We start from the raw sequence: 18,559 nt of genomic DNA, 5'->3' as shown, positions 1-18,559 counted from the left end.
AGCAATGTCAGTTGTAGGCCAACTGTAGTGAGAGAGCAGTCCCAGGCCACAGCAGGCTGCATCTTAAACCCTGTGTTTATTCAGTGCTCTGAGAGCCTGGTCTGGTGGGGCAGCAGAGTGGAGTACAGTGAAGGGGTGGTTTTGTGTCTGCACCATCTGGGCTCCAGTCACATCCTGTGACTCCGCTCTGAACCAGCTGCACTCAGCCTCAGGTAGGTTATAGCTCCAGGCTGCTACAACTAATGGGCAGACTGGGAGGGAGCCTCAGGGTTAGTCACTGTGCTAATAGACGGGTAGAGAAGACTTGAAGTAAGGCACAAAACCATAATTGCTCCAGGGTCACTGTTGATAATGGCAGATCCTGCCACTCTCCGAGAGGGTGTCTCAGAGGTAGTTGGGTGGAATTTTTTTGTTAAATAGTTTTCAAAAGATATCTGGATTCACCTATCGGATAGGATTAAATGCATAGGAATGGAACGGACAAATCATTGACTTGACTGGGGATAGAGATTTCTGCCAACATTTTGTCTGGAATTTGGGTTCTTACAGCAACACTTTTTTAGTTTGTCATTTGTTTTGTGGAGAAGTCAAGACAGCAGAAAATCCTATTTGACTTTCTAACTCTGAACTACTTCTCACTTTCTCTTGTTCTATCAGCACCTCTATCTCTTGTCTCTTTCCCACATGCCCCCGTGATGTGCAACTTTTCAGGGAAGCTAGAAACCAATATACACAGGCAGTTAGAAAAGCCAAGGCTAGCTTTTTCAAGCAGTAATTTGCTTCCTGCAACACAAACTCAAAAAAGTTCTGGGACACTGTAAAGTCCATGGAGAATAAGAACACCTCCTCCCAGCTGCCCACTGCACTAAGAATAGAAAACACTGTCACCACTGATAAATCCACTATAATTGAGAATTTCAATAGGCATTTTTCTACGGCTGGCCATGCTTTCCACCTGGCTACCCCTACCCCGATCAACAGCACTACACCCCCCACAGCAACTCGCCCAAGCCTTCCCCATTTCTCCTTCTCCCAAATTCAGTCAGCTGATGTTCTGAAAGAGCTGCAAAATCCGGACCCCTACAAATCAGCCCGGCTAGACAATCTGGACCCTTTCTTTCTAAAATTATCTGCCGAAATTGTTGCCACCCCTATTACTAGCCTGTTCAACTTCTTTCGTGTCGTCTGAGATTCCCAAATATTGGAAAGCAGCTGCAGTCATCCCCCTCTTCAAAGGGGGGGACACTCTTGACCCAAACTGCTACAGACCTGTATCTATCCTACCCTGCCTTTCTAAGGTCTTTGAAAGCCAACTCGACAAACAGATTACCGACCATTTCGAATCCCACCATACCTTCTCCGCTATGCAGTCTGGTTTCAGAGCTGGTCATGGGTGCACCTCAGCCACGCTCAAGGTCCTAAACGATATCTTAACCGCCATCGATAACAAACAATACTGTGCAGCCGTATTCATTGACCTGGCCAAGGCTATCGACTCTGTCAATCACCACATCCTCATCGGGAGACTTGATAGCCTTGGTTTCTCAAATGATTGCCTCACCTGGTTCACCAACTACTTCTCTGATAGAGTTCAGTGTGTCAAATCGGAGGGCCTGCTGTCTGGGCCTCTGGCAGTCTATGGGGGTGCCACAGGGCTCAATTCTTGGACCGACTTTCTTCTCTGTATACATCAATGATGTCGCTCTTGCTGTTGGTGAGTCTCTGATCCACCTCTACGCAGACGACACCATTCTGTATACTTCTGGCCCTTCTTTGGACACTGTGTTAACCTCTTGCTCCTACCTGGCACGCAGGCGTCCCATCTAGAGCTCTGGAAATGCAAATGCGCTACGCTAATAGTATTAGTTAAAACTCAAACGTTCATTAAAATACACATGCAGGTTATTGAATTAAAGCTACACTCGTTGTGAATCCAGGCAACAAGTCAGATTTTTAAAATGCTTTTCGGCGAAAGCATGAGAAGCTATTATCTGATAGCATGTAACACCCCAAAAGACCTGCAGTGGACGCAAACAAAATAATTAGCATATTCGGCGCTACACAAACCGCACAATAAAATATAAAACATTCATTACCTTTGACCATCTTCTTTGTTGGCACTCTTAGATGTCCCATAATCACTATTGGGTCTTTTTTTCGATTAAATCGGTCCATATATAGCCTAGATATCGATCTATGAAGACTGTGTGATAAACTGAAAAAATAGCGCTTCATAACGTAACGTCGACGATAAACTTTCACAAAACACTTCGAAATACTTTTGTAATGCAACTTTAGGTATTAGTACACGTTAATAAGCGATAACATTCATCAGGAGGCGATGTAAATTCTATAGGTGTCCGTCTCGAAAAAATGTCTGGAGAGATCTCGACCAAAACATCCGGTCAGAGACCGGAGGGAATCGGTTCCCTTGTTTCGGTTTGACCAAGAATCAAAGCTGAATCAAATGACAAGACTCTAGACATCGTGTGGAAGCTGTAGGCACTGCAACCTCGGCCTCATTTAATTCGGTTCACTTTGAACAATTCCTGGAAGTAGCGCAAGGATATTTATTTCCATTTTCAGTGATCAGATTTTCCTGCACTTTTCGATGAAACGCACGTTCTGTTATAGTCACAGCCGTGATTTAACCAGTTGTATAAACGTCTGAGTGTTTTCTATCCACACATACTAATCATATGCATATACTATATTCCTCGCCTGAGTAGCAGGGCGCTGAAATGTTGCGCGATTTTTAACAGAATGTTCGAAAAAGTAGAGGGTCGACTTAACAGGTTAACAACCCTCCAGACAAGTTTCAATGCCATACAACTCCCCTTCCGTGGCCTCCAATTGCTCTTAAATACAAGTAAAACTAAATGTGTGTTCTTCAACCGATCGCTGCCTGCACCTGCCTGCCCATCCAACATCACTACTCTGGACGGTTCTGTCTTAGAGTATGTGGACAACTACAAATACGTAGGTGTCTGGTTAGACTGTAAACTCTCCTTCCAGACTCACATCAAACATCTCCAATCCAAAGTTAAATCTAGAATTGGCTTCCTATTTTGCAACAAAACATCCTTCAGTCATGCTGCCAAACATACCCTTGTAAAATTGACTATCCTACCGATCCTAGACTTCGGCGATGTCATTTACAAAATAGCCTCCAATAGACTGCAACAATTTGTTGAGTAGGGTATCACAGTGCCATCAGTTTTGTCACCAAAGCCCCATATAGTACCCACCACTGCGACCTGTACGCTCTCGTTGGCTGGCCCTCGCTTCATACTCGTCGCCAAACCCACTGGCTCCAGGTCATCTACAAGACCCTGCTAGGTAAAGTCACCCTTATCTCAGCTCGCTGGTCACCATAGCAGCACCCACCTGTAGCACCCGCTCTAGCAGGTATATCTCTCTGGTCACCGCCAAAACCATTTCTTCCTTTGGCCGCCTCTCCTTCCAGTTCTCTGCTGCCAATGACTGGAACGAACTACAAAAATCTCTGAAACTGGAAACACTTATCTCCTTCACTAGCTTTAAGCACCAGCTATCAGAGCAGCTCACAGATTACTGCACCTGTACATAGCCCATCTATAATTTAGCCCAAACAACTACCTCTCCCTCTACTGTTTTTTTTGCTCCTTTGCACCCCATTATTTCTATCTCTACCTTGCACATTCTTCCAATGCAAATCTACCATTACAGTGTTTTAACTGCTATATTGTATTTACTTTGCCACCATGGCCTTTTTTTTCTGCCTTTACCTCTTATCTCACCTCATTTGCTCACATTGTATATAGACTTATTTTTCTACTGTATTATTGACTGTATGTTTCAGAGGTCGACCGATTATGATTTTTCAACGCCGATACCGATTATTGGAGTCCCTAAAAAGCCCATACCGATTAATCTGACAATTTTTTTAAATTTGTAATAATGACAATTACAACAATACTGAATGAACACTTATTTTAACTTAATATATTACATCAATAAAAATCTATTTAGGCTCAAATAATAAGGAAACATGTTCAATTTGGTTTAAATAATGCAAAAACAAAGTGTTGGAGAAGAAAGTAAAAGTGCAATATGTGCCATGTAAAAAAGATAATGTTTAAGTTCCTTGCTCAGAACATGAGAACATATGAAAGTAGGTGGTTCCTTTTAACATGAGAATTCAATATTCCAAGGTAAGAGATTTTTAGGTTGTAGTTAATATAGTATTTATAGAACTATTTCTCTATACCATTTGTATTTCATATACCTTTGATTATTGGATGTTCTTATAGGCACTATAGTATTGCCAATGTAACAGTATAGCTTCCGTCCCTCTCCTCGCCCTTATCTGGGCTTGAACCAGGAACACATCGACAACAGCCACACTCGAAGCAGCGTTACCCATCGCTCCACAAAAGCTGCGGCCCTTGCAGGTCAAGGGGAATAACTACTCCAAGAGTTTGAAACGCTATTAGCGCACTTCCAGCTAACTAGCTAGCCATTTCACATCGGTTACACCAGCCATTAGGCTGATAGGCTTGAAGTCATAAACAGCGCTGTGCTCGCAAAGAGCTCCTGGCAAAACGCACAAAGGTGCTGTTTGAAGGAATGCTGCTGCCTACCATCGCTCAGACTGCTCTATCAAATCATAGACTTATTATTATTATTTTTTTTATTTTACCTTTATTTTACTAGGCAAGTAAGTTAAGAACAAATTCTTATTTTCAATGACGGCCTTATAATAACACACAGAAATACGAGCCTTTGGTCATTAATATGGTCGAATCCAGAAACGATCATTTCGAAAACAAAACGTTTATTATTTCAGTGAAATACGGAACCGTTTGGTATTTTATCTCATGGGTGGCATCCCTAAGTCTAAATATTCTTGTTACATTGCACAACCTTCAATGTTATGTCATAATTACGTAAAATTCTGGCAAATTAGTTTGCATTGAGCCAGGCCGCCCAAACTGTTGCATATACCCTGACTCTGCGTGCAATGAACGCAAGAGAAGTGACACAATTTCACCTGGTTGATATTGCCTGCTAACCTTTCTTTTAGCTAAATATGCAGTTTTAAAAAATATATGCATCCGTGTATTGATTTTAAGAAAGGCATTGGTGTTTTTGGTTAGGTACAGTCGTCCAACGATTGTAGCTTTTTCATAAATCATCCCCCAGCGTTGCATCGATTATATTCAACGCAGGGCACGCTAGATAAACGAGTAATATCATCAATATCATCAACCATGTGTAGTTATAACTAGTGATTATGATTGATTGATTGTTTTTAATGCTAGCTAGCAACTTACCTTGGCTTCTACTGCATTTGCGTAACAGGCAGTTTCCTCGTGGAGTGCAATGAGAGGCAGGTGGTTAGAGCGTTGGACTAGTTAGATGTAAGGTGCCAAGATTGGATCCCCCGAGCTGACAGGGTGAAATCTGTCGTTCTGCCCCTGAACAAGGCAGTTAACCCACCGTTCCTAGGCCATCATTGAAAATAAGAATGTGTTCTTAACTGACTTGCCTAGTTAAATAAAGGTATAATAAAAATGACGCCCAAAAGTACTCATTTCCGATTTGTTATGAAAACTTCAAATCGGCCCTAATTAATCGGCCATTCCGATTAATCGGTCGACCTCCAGTATGTTTGTTTTACTCCATGTGTAACTCTGTGTTGTTGTATGTGTCGAACTGCTTTGCTTTATCTTGGCCAGGTCGCAATTGTAAATGAGAACTTGTTCTCAACTTGCCTACCTGGTTAAATAAAGGTGAAATATATATTTATTTTTAAACATACACACTCAGCATGTAAGTGGCTTTACATTAAGCTAATGATGATGCAGGGACACCAGCTGCTTTTCCTCTTTTGCTGTCTCTAAATGGGGCAGGTCAGTGTACAGGTGTGAGGGGCTTGCAGTGGCCCCAGAGTGATTGATAATGATTGATAATGAACTAACTGTTGCAGAATGTGGTGATCTATATCAGAGCCTGGAAACATGTACCGTAATTGCTGGACTATTAAGCGCACCTGAATATAAACCGCACGCACTGAATTATTAAAAAATATGTATTTTGTACATAAGTAAGCCGTAGGTGTCTACCGGTACATTGAAACAAATTAACTTTACACAGCCTTTAAACGAAACACGGCTTGTAACAAAAATTAAAACGGTAGCCTACCAAGAAAGTCACTATCTTCTTCCCCCTTTACACTGAAACCACTGAAGTCATCTCCTTCGGTGTCGGAGTTGAATAGCCTCAGAATTGCTTCATCCGATGTTGGATCGTTTTCATTGTCGCTCTCGTCACTTTCATCCGGAGGCAAATACCCCGCTGAGCTCATGCTGCCCCTTCAACACACAGCAGTCCAGCCTTTCGAAACCCATTGATGATAGTGGATTTTTTTGACAATGCTCCACGCTGTCAGGACCCACTGGCAGACTTGACCATAAGTTGCTCTTCGCATGCGGCCCGTTTTAGTGAAGGATTTCTCCCCACTTGTCATCCAAGCCTCCCACTGAACACGGAGCGCCACCTTTAAATGCACGATTTACACTGATGTCGAGTGGCTGCAAATACTTTGGGCCATCTGCTTTTCTTCCCTCTGAAAGGTTTGTTGTCTTTTTGCACTGAGTCAGTTCCTCACGCTACTGTTTACAAAGTCTTATAATCGACTCATTAAACAAGGGCACTGCGTTCATCCACCTCTGGCCTGCTCGCCTCCCTACCACTGAGGAAGTACAGTTCCCGCTCAGCCCAGTCAAAACTGTTCGCTGCTTTGGCTCCCCAATGGTGGAACAAACTCCCTCACGACGCCAGGACAGCGGAGTCAATCACCACCTTCCGGAGACACCTGAAACCCCACCTCTTTAAGGAATACCTAGGATAGGATAAGTAATCCTTCTCACCCCTCCCCCCCCCCCCTTAAAAGATTTAGATGCACTATTGTAAAGTGGATGTTCCACTGGATGTCATAAGGTGAATGCACCAATTTGTAAGTCGCTCTGGATAAGAGCGTCTGCTAAATGACTTAAATGTTAAATGTCATTAAGGCCAAGCTCCCATGCAGCAGCAATATTTCCTTTTTCAACAGCCAGATCGATCGCCTTCAACTTGAAAGCTGCATCATATGCATTTCTCCGTGTCTTTGCTATGATGAGGGTGACAAAATTGCTACCGTAATCAGAATGATGGGAAGTTTGAGCTCGCTCGATTTACGTCACATTATGTGACGGTGCTCAGTTTTTTGGCAGCATGAATCTTGTGAAAGCGGGAAAAATCCATAAATTAGCCGCGTCATTGTATAAACCGCAAGGTTCAAAGTGTGGGAATAAAGTAGCGGCTTATAGTCTGGAAATTACGGTACTTGAGATGGACTTCGGGGTTATGTTTAGAATTTAGATACAGGGCTGTCCTGGCATGGAGGCCAAGGAACAGATTGGCTCAGAAGGTAGTTTTTATTTTTTATTTGTCTGTGTTAGCATCAGGGTGCAGTGCCTGTGTCTACTGAGCTGTGATAGGTGCCCTTCACAGATCAGTGTTTTACATGTAATTCGGAAAGTATTCAAACCCCTTGAATTTTTCCACATTTTGTTAAGTTACAGCCTTATTCTAAAATGTATTATTATTATTTTGTTCTTCCTTGTTAATCTACACACACTACCCCATAATAACAAAGCGTAAACATGTTTTTAGAAATGTTGCCAAATTTATTACAAATAAAGAACAGCAGAAATACCTTCTCTACGTAAGTATTCAGAACGTTTGCTATGAAACTCAATTTAGCTCATGTGCATCCTGTTTCCATTGATCATCCTTGAGATGTTTCTACAACTTGGAGTCCACCTGTGGTAAATTCAATTGATTGGACATGAATTGGAAAGGCACACATCTGTCTATATTAGAGGTCGACCGATTATGTTTTTTCAAAGCCGATACCGATTTATTGGAGGACCAAAAAAAGCTGCTGCCGATTTTAAAATATATATATATATATATATACAGTGGGGAGAACAAGTATTTGATACACTGCTGATGTTGCAGGTTTTCTTACTTACAAAGCATGTAGAGGTCTGTAATGTTTTATCATAGGTACACTTCAACTGTGAGAGACGGAATCTAAAACAAAAATCCAGAAAATCACATTGTATGATTTGTAAGTAATTAATTTGCATTTTATTGCATGACAAGTATTTGATCACCTACCAACCAGTAAGAATTACGGCTCTCACAGACCTGTCACTTTTTCTTTAAGAAGCCCTCCTGTTCTCCACTCATTACCTGTATTAACTGCACCTGTTTGAACTCGTTACCTGTATAAAAGACACCTGTCCACACACTCAATCAAACAGACACCAACCTCTCCACAATGGCCAAGACCAGAGAGCTGTGTCAGGACATCAGGGATAAAATTGTAGACCTGCACAAGGCTGGGATGGGCTACAGGACAATAGGCAAGCAGTTTGGTGAGAAGGCAACAACTGTTGGCGCAATTATTAGAAAATGGAAGAAGTTCAAGATGACGGTCAATCACCCTCGATCTGGGGCTCCATGCAAGATCTCACCTCGTGGGGCATCAATGATCATGAGGAAGGTGAGGGATCAGCCCAGAACTACACGGCAGAACCTGGCCAATGACCTGAAGAGAGCTGGGACCACAGTCTCAAAGAAAACCATAAGTAACACACTACGCCGTCATGGATTCAAATACTGCTGCGCACGCAAGGTCCCTCTGCTTAAGCCAGCGCATGTCCAGGCCCGTCTGAAGTTTGCCAATGACCATCTGGATAATCCAGAGGAGGAATGGGAGAAGGTCATGTGGTCTGATGAGAAAAAAATAGAGCTTTTTGGTCTAAACGCCACTCGCTGTGTTTGGAGGAAGAAGAAGGATGAGTACAACCCCAAGAACACCATCCAAACCGTAAAGCATTGAGGTGGAAACATCATTCTTTGGGGATGCATTTCTGCAAAGGGGACAGGACGACTGCACCGTATTGAGGGGAGGAGGGATGGGGCCATGTATCGCGAGATCTTGGCCAACAACCTCCTTCCCTCAGTAAGAGCATTGAAGATGGGTTCGTGGCTGGGTCTTCCAGCATGACAACGACCCAAAACACACAGCCAGGGCAACTAAGGAGTGGCTCCATAAGAAGCATCTCAAGGTCCTGGAGTGGTGCTTCTCTGATGTATGAAATACTTATGTCATGCAATAAAATGCCAATTAATTACTTAAAAATCATACAATGTGATTTTCTGGATTTATATTGTAGTGTGTGTGTGTGTGTGTGTGTGTGTGTGTGTGTGTGTGTGTGTGTGTGTGTGTGTGTGTGTGTATACACACTGCTCAAAAAACTAAAAGGGAACACTAAAATAACACATCCTAGATCTGAATGAATGAAATATTCTTATTAAATACTTTTTTCTTTACATAGTTGAATGTGCTGACAACAAAATCGCACAACAATTATCAATGGAAATCAAATTTATCAACCCATGGAGGTCTGGATTTGAAGTCACACTCAAAATTAAAGTGGAAAACCACACTACAGTCTAATCCAACTTTGATGTAGTGTCCTTAAAACAAGTCAAAATGAGGCTCAGTAGTGTGTGTGGCCTCCACGTGCCCGTATGACCTCCCTACAATGCCTGGGCATACTTCTGATGAGGTGGAGGATGGTCTCCTGAGGGATCTCCTCCCAGACCTGGACTAAAGCATCCGCCAACTCCTGGACAGTCTGTGGTGCAACGTGGCGTTGGTGGATGGAGCGAGACATGATGTCCCAGATGTGCTCAGTTGGATTCAGGTCTGGGGAACGGGCGAGCCAGTCCATAGCATCAATGCCTTCCTCTTGCAGGAACTGCTGACACACTCCAGCCACATGAGGTCTTGCATTGTCTTGCATTAGGAGGAACCCAGGGCCAACCACACCACCATATGCTCTCACAAGGGGTCTGAGGATCTCATCTCGGTACCTAATGGCAGTCAGGCTACCTCTGGTGAGCACATGGAGGGCTGTGCGGCCCCCCCAAAGAAATGCCACCCCACACCATGACTGACCCACTGCCAAACTGGTCATGCTGGAGGATGTTGCAGGCAGCCGAACGTTCTCCACGGTGTCTCCAGACTGTCACGTCTGTCACATGTGCTCAGTGTGAACCTGCTTTCATCTGTGAAGAGCACAGGGCGCCAGTGGCGTATTTGCCAATCTTTGTGTTCTCTGGCAAATGCCAAACGTCCTGCACGGTGTTGGGCTGTAAGCACAACCCCCACCTGTGGACGTTGGGCCCTCATACCACCCTCGTGGAGTCTATTTCTGACCGTTTGAGCAGACACATGCACATTTGTGGCCTGCTGGAGGTCATTTTGCAGGGCTCGGCAGTGCTCCTCCTGCTCCTCCTTGCACAAAGGCAGAGGTAGCGGTCCTGCTGCTGGGTTGTTGCCCTCCTACGGCCTCCTCCACATCTGATGTACTGGCCTGTCTCCTGGTAGCGCCTCCATGCTCTGGACCCTACGCTGACAGACACAGCAAACCTTCTTGCCACATCTCACAGTGATGTGCCATCCTGGATGAGCTGCACTACCTGAGCCACTTGTGTTGGTTGTGGACTCCGTCTCATGCTACCACTAGAGTGAAAGCACCGCCAGCATTCAAAGGTGACCAAAACATCAGCCAGGAAGCATAGGAACTGAGAAGTGGTCTGTGGTCCCCACCTGCAGAACCACTCCTTTTATTGGGGGTGTCTTGCTAAATGCCTATAATTTCCACCTGTTGTCTATTCCATTTGCACAACAGCATGTGAAATGTATTGTCAACCAGTGTTGCTTCCTAAGTGGACAGTTTGATTTCACAGAAGTGTGATTGACTTGGAGTTACATTGTGTTGTTTAAGTGTTCCCTTTATTTTTTTGAGCAGTGTGTTATTTATATATTTATATATATATATATATACTGAATGAACACTTTTATTTTAACTTAATACAAAAATAAATCAATTTAGTCTCAAATAATGACACGTTCAATTTGGTTTAAATAATGCAAAAACACAGTGTTGGAGATGTAAAAGTTTTATATGTGCCATGTAAAAAAGCTAATGTTTTAAGTTCCTTGCTTAGAACATGAGCTGGTGGTTCATTTTAACACGAGGCTTCAATATTCCCAGTTTAGGTTGTAGTTATTATAGGACTATTTCTCTCTATACCATTTGTATTTCATATACCTTTTGACTATTGAATGTTCTTATAGGCACTATAGTATAGTTTTGCCAGCCTAATCTCGGGAGCTGATAAGGCTTGCGAAGAGCTGCTGGCAAACGCAGGAAAGTGCTGTTTGAATGAATGCTTACGAGCCTGTCGCTGCTCAGTCAGACTGTTCTATCAAATATCAAATCATAGACTTAATTATAATAAACACACAAATATGAGCCTTAGGTCATTAATATGGTCAAATCCGGAAAATAGAATTTCAAAAACAAAAAGTTTATTCTTTCAGTGAAATACTGTTCCGTATTTTATAGAGCGGGTGACATCCCTAAGTCTAAATATTGCTGTAAAATTGCACATCCTTCAATGTTATGTCATAATTATGTAAAATTATGGCAAATTAATTACGGGCTTTGTTTGGAAGAAATAATCTTCACACAGTTCGCAACGAGCCAGGCGGCCCAAACTGCTGCATATACCCTGACTCTGCTTGCATAGAACGCAAGAGAAGTGGCACAATTTCCCTAGTTAATATTGCCTGCTAACATGAATTTCTTAACTAAATATGCAGGTTTAAAAATATATATACTTGTGTATTTTAAGAAAGGCATTGATGTTTATGGTTAGGTACATTGGTGCAACAACAGGGCTTTTTTTGCGAATGCGCTTGTTACATCATTACCCGATTGGCAAAGTGGGCTGTGATTCGATGATAAATTAAAAGGCACCGCACTGATTATATGCAACGCAGGACAAGCTAGATAACTACAATTGTTGATGACATTACTAGTTTAACTCGTGATTATGTTAAGATTGTTTTTCATAAGATAAGTTTAATGCTAGCTAGCAACTTACCTTGGCTCCTTGCTGCACTCACGTAACAGGTGGTCAGCCTGCCATGCAGTCTCCCCGTGGAGTGCAATGTAAACGGCCATAAACGACGTCCAAAAATGCAGATTTACCGATTGTTATGAAAACTTGAAATCGGACCTAATTAATAAGCCATGCCGATTAATCTGTCAAACTCTAATCTATGTAAGGTCCCACAGTTGACAGTGCATGTCAGAGCAAAAACCAAGCCATAAGGTTGAAGGAATTGTCCGTAGAGCTCCAATACAGGATTGTGTCGAGGCACAGATCTGGGGAAGGGTACCAAAGAATGTCTGCAGAGTTGAAGTTCCCCAAGAACACAGTGGCCTCCATAATTCTTAAATGGAATAAGTTTGGAACCACCAAGACTATTCCTAGAGCTGTCCTCCAAGCCGAACTGAAGAATCGGGGGAGAAGGGTCTTGGTCAGGGAGGTGACCAAGAATCCGATTGTCCGCTCTGAAGGAGCTCTAGAGTTTCTCTGTGTAGATGAGGGAACCTTCCAGAAGGACAACCATCTCTGCAGCACTCCACCAATCAAGCCTTTTATAGTAGTGGTCAGACGGAAGCCACTCCTCAGTGAAAGGAACATAACAGCCTGCTTTGTTTGCCAAAAGGCACCTAAAGGACTCTGACCAGGAGAAACAAGATTCTCTGGTCTAATGAAACCAAGATTGAACTATTTGGCCTGAATGCCAAGCGTCACATCTGAAGGAAACCTGGCACCATCCCTACGGTGAAGCATGGTGGTGGCAGCATCATGCTTTGGGGATGTTTTTCAGCGGCACGGACTGGGAGACTAGTCAGGATCAAGCGAAGGATAAATGGAGTAAAGTACAGAGAGATCCTTGATAACCTGCTCCAGAGCTCTCAGGATCTCAGACTGAGGCGAAGGTTCACCTTCCAACAGGACAATGACCCTAAGCACACAGGCAAGACAATGCAGGAGTTGCTTCAGAACAACTGCTGCTTTTGAATGTCTGAGTGGCCCGGCCAGAGCCCAGACTTGAACCAGATCTAACATCTCTGGAGAGACCTGTAAATAGCTGTGCAGTGACGCTCCCCATCCAACCTGACATCTGATCTGCAGAGAATGATGGGGTGAATCTCCCCAAATACAGGTATGCCAAGCTTGTAGCGTCATACCCAAGAAGACTTGACACTGTTGTCACTGCCAAAGGTGCTTCAACAAAATACTGAGTGAAGGGTCTGAATAATTATGTAAATGTGAGATTTCCTTTTTATATATAAGTTTTTAAACCTGGTTTTGCTTTGTCATTATGGGGTATTGTGTGTAGATTTGAGGGAAAGAAAACAAAGAAAGAAATAACTTTAGAATAAGGCTGTAAACGTAACATAATTTGGAAAAAGTCGAGGGGTCTGAATACTTAACGAATGCACTGTATGTAAAAAGGTTGTTGTCTGGGGCAAACCAGGCTTTCCTTTTCCTGGTTTCACTGTCAGGTTTTGATGCAGCAGACAGAACACATGTTTTGTAATAAAGTAGCCTATGTTCACTACAGTTGCTCTAGCCCACTTGTCTAGTCCCTATCGGCCACATTTTGCTATGTGTATAGGCATTTATTTTATTTTGTCTGATCTCTTGGCCTTTTTGTTACTCTAATAGATTACATATTTTCCTCCTCTGTTGCTGCAGAAACTAAATTAATCTTTGACTAATGACTGATTAGTGTGGTCAGTGACTGAGTGGCTGGTGCTCGCAGGGTTGAGTGGGTAGTGCCAGTGCCTCTGAGGGTAATATGTAGGTAGGTATGTCACTAAGTCCCAGTGGAATTTGGCTTTCATAACAAAATATGGTAGCTAGGACACTGGCTTTTGTTGACACCAGTTTTTTTCTAAGCCAGATGTTACAACACAAGCCACATGGTGCCAAATACATTGATGGATTCACAATGTTTTATTAATAATTTTGTTTTAACAAAGTTTTGCTTTGCACATGCAAAGGGATTTGGTTATGCAATTCCAAGCTAAATAGCAATTGCAGCAATCGGATCAGATTGTAATTCCAGTAAGAGTAATGCGGTCCCTCCTGCCAAATCCTCGGGGGTGTCAGCTGTCTCATCTCACCTGATCATTTTCCCCTCCCCTCTGCAGTCATGCAGCCTGCTAACCTCTGACCCATGGCGGAAACATCCCTGCTGCCCACCCCCTCGCTGGTTTCACATGCTCAGCACAGAGCACCCTCTCACTCTCTGTTTGCATTCCACAACACAGACAGCCCTGCCAACCAGGTCTGGGCCCATACGGACAGACGGATCAGATTCTCTTAGTGTCACTACCCGCTCCCCTCCAGGCCCCCTCACACAAGCACAGACACACCACACAAGACAACACTGCACCAATATTCACTCCCTGCTGTTTTATCCCCAGACTGTGACTATGGCTGTTCCCTGGCTATGTTAAAGGTTAGAGTGAAGACACACTCACAACAGGGATCTCCACTCTGACTCTGTTTGTTTGGCTTTATTTAAGACATCAACTGTATCCTGTGTTTCCTCCTTTTCCAGGCCCTCTTTATGCTGTATAGCTGCTGTCTTCAGTTCCACTGTTATAAAACGTATTCTCTCTCTTTTGGGAGGAGTGGTGGTCTTGGCGGGAAGCCAATGGAGATGAGGGCCCATACAGGCAAGGAAAGAGTGAGTGAGAGGGGGTTTGGGGGGAGGAGGGTGGGATTTTGGGAATGGACAAAAAGTGTCAGAGGGGAAAGCAAGAAAGCCAAACGCTCTCATTTCCTTGTAATCATGTGACTGGTGTTGTGTGTTGTGTGCCTCTGCCTGTAAGTCCCAATGAACTGCCTGAACAGGTTACTGAGGTCCTCTCCTCTGTCTGGCACCCCCACCCCTTCATCAGTCTCGTCACTCTTTCATAGCAGTCACTGATAAACAGAGTCCTGACTCATGATCACATGTCAACAACCCTATCTGGAAATAGAAAGCCTGTCCCTGGTTAAGGGGGTCTTTATGTAGACTAGTCCTAGATGTGAGACAGTACATTTAATGCATTTATTTTCAGCAGTCATGATTGACCTATTGAGTAAAGAGATTCTAAAATGACCTTTTGAATTTGGTACCTTGAATTAACATAATTTCTTGAATAAAATAGGAATCGTCTATCTGGAGCGCTAACGTTCTTAGTGGGAGTTTTGGAAATCCATGTCGGGATTTCCCTTTGACACACGCGCTCCCTGGTAAAGGAACACAGTGTACTCTTGGAGATTGAGCATTTAGGGAGGGGGGCAAGCGGTGTCGGGTATTGGGAAACATTGGCTAAAACCCCGCCTAGGAACTAGAGAACTTGCGTACAAAGATGTGATAAACTTGTATTGTACGAAAATTTGAATTGGAAGAATTGTGTTTTTACCAGATGTAAGAAATTGTTGTTTAGTACAGAACAGTAATGTTCCAAAGCATGTTAATGTGTCCCTGCTGTTGAGCTTGTTGATGCCTCCACCTTTGACCCGTTTTGGCCTTAAGTTGATCCTTTTCCAGAATTTTCCTTAATATGACGCGTCCCAGGATCCCTCGGGTTCAGCCATCCCTGGATGACCGCATCTTCCCCACACAGCCCGGCGTCACTGCCGTCTACAGCGTGAGTACACACACACACACACATTCACACACATTCATGCTCCACCACAGATACATATGCTCATACCACACATGCTGGTTGTGAACCCTAGCAAGCATATTCCAACCACATATCTCAAGTCTGACACTGCAGGGTGCCAGACTCTACCATTTTGTGCCATTTTTCAACCCTTTGACTTGGTCATGCGAGTAAAATGTTTAATTGGTTGCATCGGTGCTCGCTGCATATTCTACATGGTGTAGCAGTTCACCAAAACCACCATTTGATACTTATTGTGGTTTTGGGGTCACGGGTCGGTTTCGGTACAGCAGGAAAATGTTATGCAATTAACAATGTAAAAATCAAACTCTATTTGTCACATGCAACCTTACTGTGAAATGCTTACTTACAAGCCCTTAGCCAACAGTGCAGTTCAAGAAGAGTTAAGAGAATATTTACCAAATAAACTAAAGTAAAAAATAATAAAAAAGTAACATAACAACAACAAGGCTATATACAGGGGGTACCGGTACCGAGTCTATGTGCGGGGGTACAGATTAGTTAGTAATTTGTACATGTAGGTAGGGGTGAAGTGACTATGCATAGATAATAAACAGTGAGTAGCAGCAGTGTACAAACAAATAGAGGGGGGTCAATGTAATAGTCTGGTGGCCATTTGATGAATTGTTCAACAGTCTTATGGGTCAGGGGTAAAAGCTGTTAAGGAGTCTTTTGGTCCTAGACTTGGCACTCCGGTACCGCTTGCCGCGTGGTAGCAGAGAAAACAGCCTATGACTTGGGTGACTGGAATCTCTAACAATATTATGGGTTTTCCTCTGACACCACATATTATATAGGTCCTGGATGGTAGGAAGCTTGACCCCAGTGATGTACTGGGCCGTACACACTACCCTCTGAAGTGCCTTACGGTCAGATGTCAAGCAGTTGCCATACCAGGCTGTGTTGCAAACGGTCAGGATGCTCTCGATGGTGCAGCTGTAGATACCTTTTGAGTATCTGAGGACCCACACCAAATCTTTTCAGTCTCCTGAGGGGAGGGAAAGGTTTTGTCATGCTCTCTTCATGACTGTCTTGGTGTGTTTGGACCATGATAGTTTGTTGGTGATGTGGACACCAAGGAACATGAAACTCTCGATCTGCTCCACGACAGCCCCGTTGATTTTAATGGGGGCCTGTTCGGCCCGCCTTTTCCTGTAGTCCACGATCAGCTGCTTTGTCTTGCTCACATTGAGGGAGAGATTGTTGTCCTGACACCACACTGCCAGGTCTCTGACCTCCCTATAGGCTGTCTCATCGTTGTCGTGATCAGGTCTACCGCTGTTTTGTCATCGACAAACTTAATGTTGGAGTTGTTTGGCCATGCAGTTGTGTGTGAACAGGGAGTACAGGAGGGGACTAAGTAACCACCCCTGAGGGGCCCCAGTGTTGAGGATCCACGTGGCAGACGTGTTGTTGCCTACCATTACCACCTGGGGGCTGCCCGTCAGCAAGTCCAGGATCCAGTTGCAGGGGGAGGTGTTTAGTCCCAGGGTCCTTAGCTTAGTGTTGAGCTTTGTAGGCACTATGGTGTTGAACTCTGGGCTGTAGTCAATGAATAGCATTCTCACATAGGTGTTCCTTTTGTCCAGGTAGGAAAGAACAGTGTGGAGTGCGATTGAGATTGCATAATCTCTGGATCTGTTGTGGCGGTATACAAATTGGAGTGGGTCTAGGGTATCCAGGAGGATGCTGTTGATGTGAGCCATGGCCCGCCTTTCAAAGCACTTCATGGCTACTGACTACCGCCCCGGTAGTCATTTAGGCAGGTTACCTTGCTTCCTTGGGCACAGGGACTATGGTGGTCTGCTTGAAACATGTAGGTTTTACAGACTCCGTCAGGGAAAGGTTTAAGATGTCAGTGAAGACACTTGCTTGTTGGTCCGCGCATGCTTTGAGTACACATCCTGGTAATCCATTTGGCCCTACGGCTTTGTGAATGTTGACCTGTTTAATGAAAGTTTGAGTTTTAAAGCGTTTTATTTGAATTTGGCGCTCTGCATTTCCCGGGGCAATTGGCCACTTGAGACGCTAGCTTCTCACTATTCCCAATAGGTTTTAACCTCTTGAAGCAAGGGGGCACTATAAAAAATAACGTTCCCAAAGTAAACGGCCTATTTCTCAGGACCAGATGCTAGAATATGCATATAATTGACAGATTAGGATAGAAAACACTCTACGTTTCCAAAACTGTCAAAATATCGTCTGTGAGTATAACAGAACTGATATTGCAGGCAAAACCCTGTTCCATAGCCTCCCATTGCTCCATTTAAAGGGATATCAACCAGATTCCTTTTCCTATCGCTTCCTTAATGTGTCAACAGTCTTCAGACATAGTTTCTGGCTTTTATTTTGAAAAATGAGCCAGAACGATAACATCGCGTCAAGTGGTCACATGACTTTTGCTCGCGCAACAGAATTTGGACAGCTTTTGTTTTTCCCTCTCCTACTGTGAAAGATATTTGCGGTTGATATATTATCGAATATATATTTTAAAAACAACCTGAGGCTTGATAATAAAAAACGTTTGACATGTTTCTGTGGACATTACGGATATTACTTGGAATTTGTCTGCGTTGTCGTGACCGCTCTTTCCTGTGGATTTCTGAACATAGTACGCCAAACAAACAGAGGTATTTTGGATATAAAAAATAATCTTTATGGAACAAAAGGAACATTTTTTGTGCAACTGGGAGTCTCTTGAGTGAAAACATCCGAAGATCATCAAAGGTAAACGATTAATTTGATTGCTTTTCTGATTTTCGTGACAAAGCTACCTGATGCTAAGTGTACTTAATGTTTGTCATGCGATTGATGAACTTACACAAACGCTTGGATTG

At 43.5% G+C, this 18,559-nt stretch overlaps 1 protein-coding gene across 14 annotated transcripts in view; it reads left to right on the top strand.

Moving 5' to 3' along the window:
* LOC118400199 (eukaryotic translation initiation factor 4 gamma 3-like) overlaps positions 1 to 18,559 on the top strand; it is an 83,628-nt gene that overhangs the window by 9,063 nt on the left and 56,006 nt on the right. For 13 of the 14 annotated variants that reach the window (XM_035796811.2, XM_035796809.2, XM_035796805.2 and 10 more), the window contains exon 2: positions 15,584 to 15,683. In XM_035796811.2, the coding sequence (XP_035652704.1) occupies positions 15,584 to 15,683 (100 nt within the window). The remainder of the gene's footprint in view (positions 1 to 15,583; positions 15,684 to 18,559) is intronic. The other variant, XM_035796804.2, reaches the window with a different exon arrangement.

Source organism: Oncorhynchus keta, chromosome 21 (genome assembly GCF_023373465.1).
Source record: "Oncorhynchus keta strain PuntledgeMale-10-30-2019 chromosome 21, Oket_V2, whole genome shotgun sequence".
Classification (NCBI taxonomy): Eukaryota; Metazoa; Chordata; class Actinopteri; order Salmoniformes; family Salmonidae; genus Oncorhynchus; species Oncorhynchus keta.
This window is presented reverse-complemented; position numbering and strand designations above follow the sequence as displayed.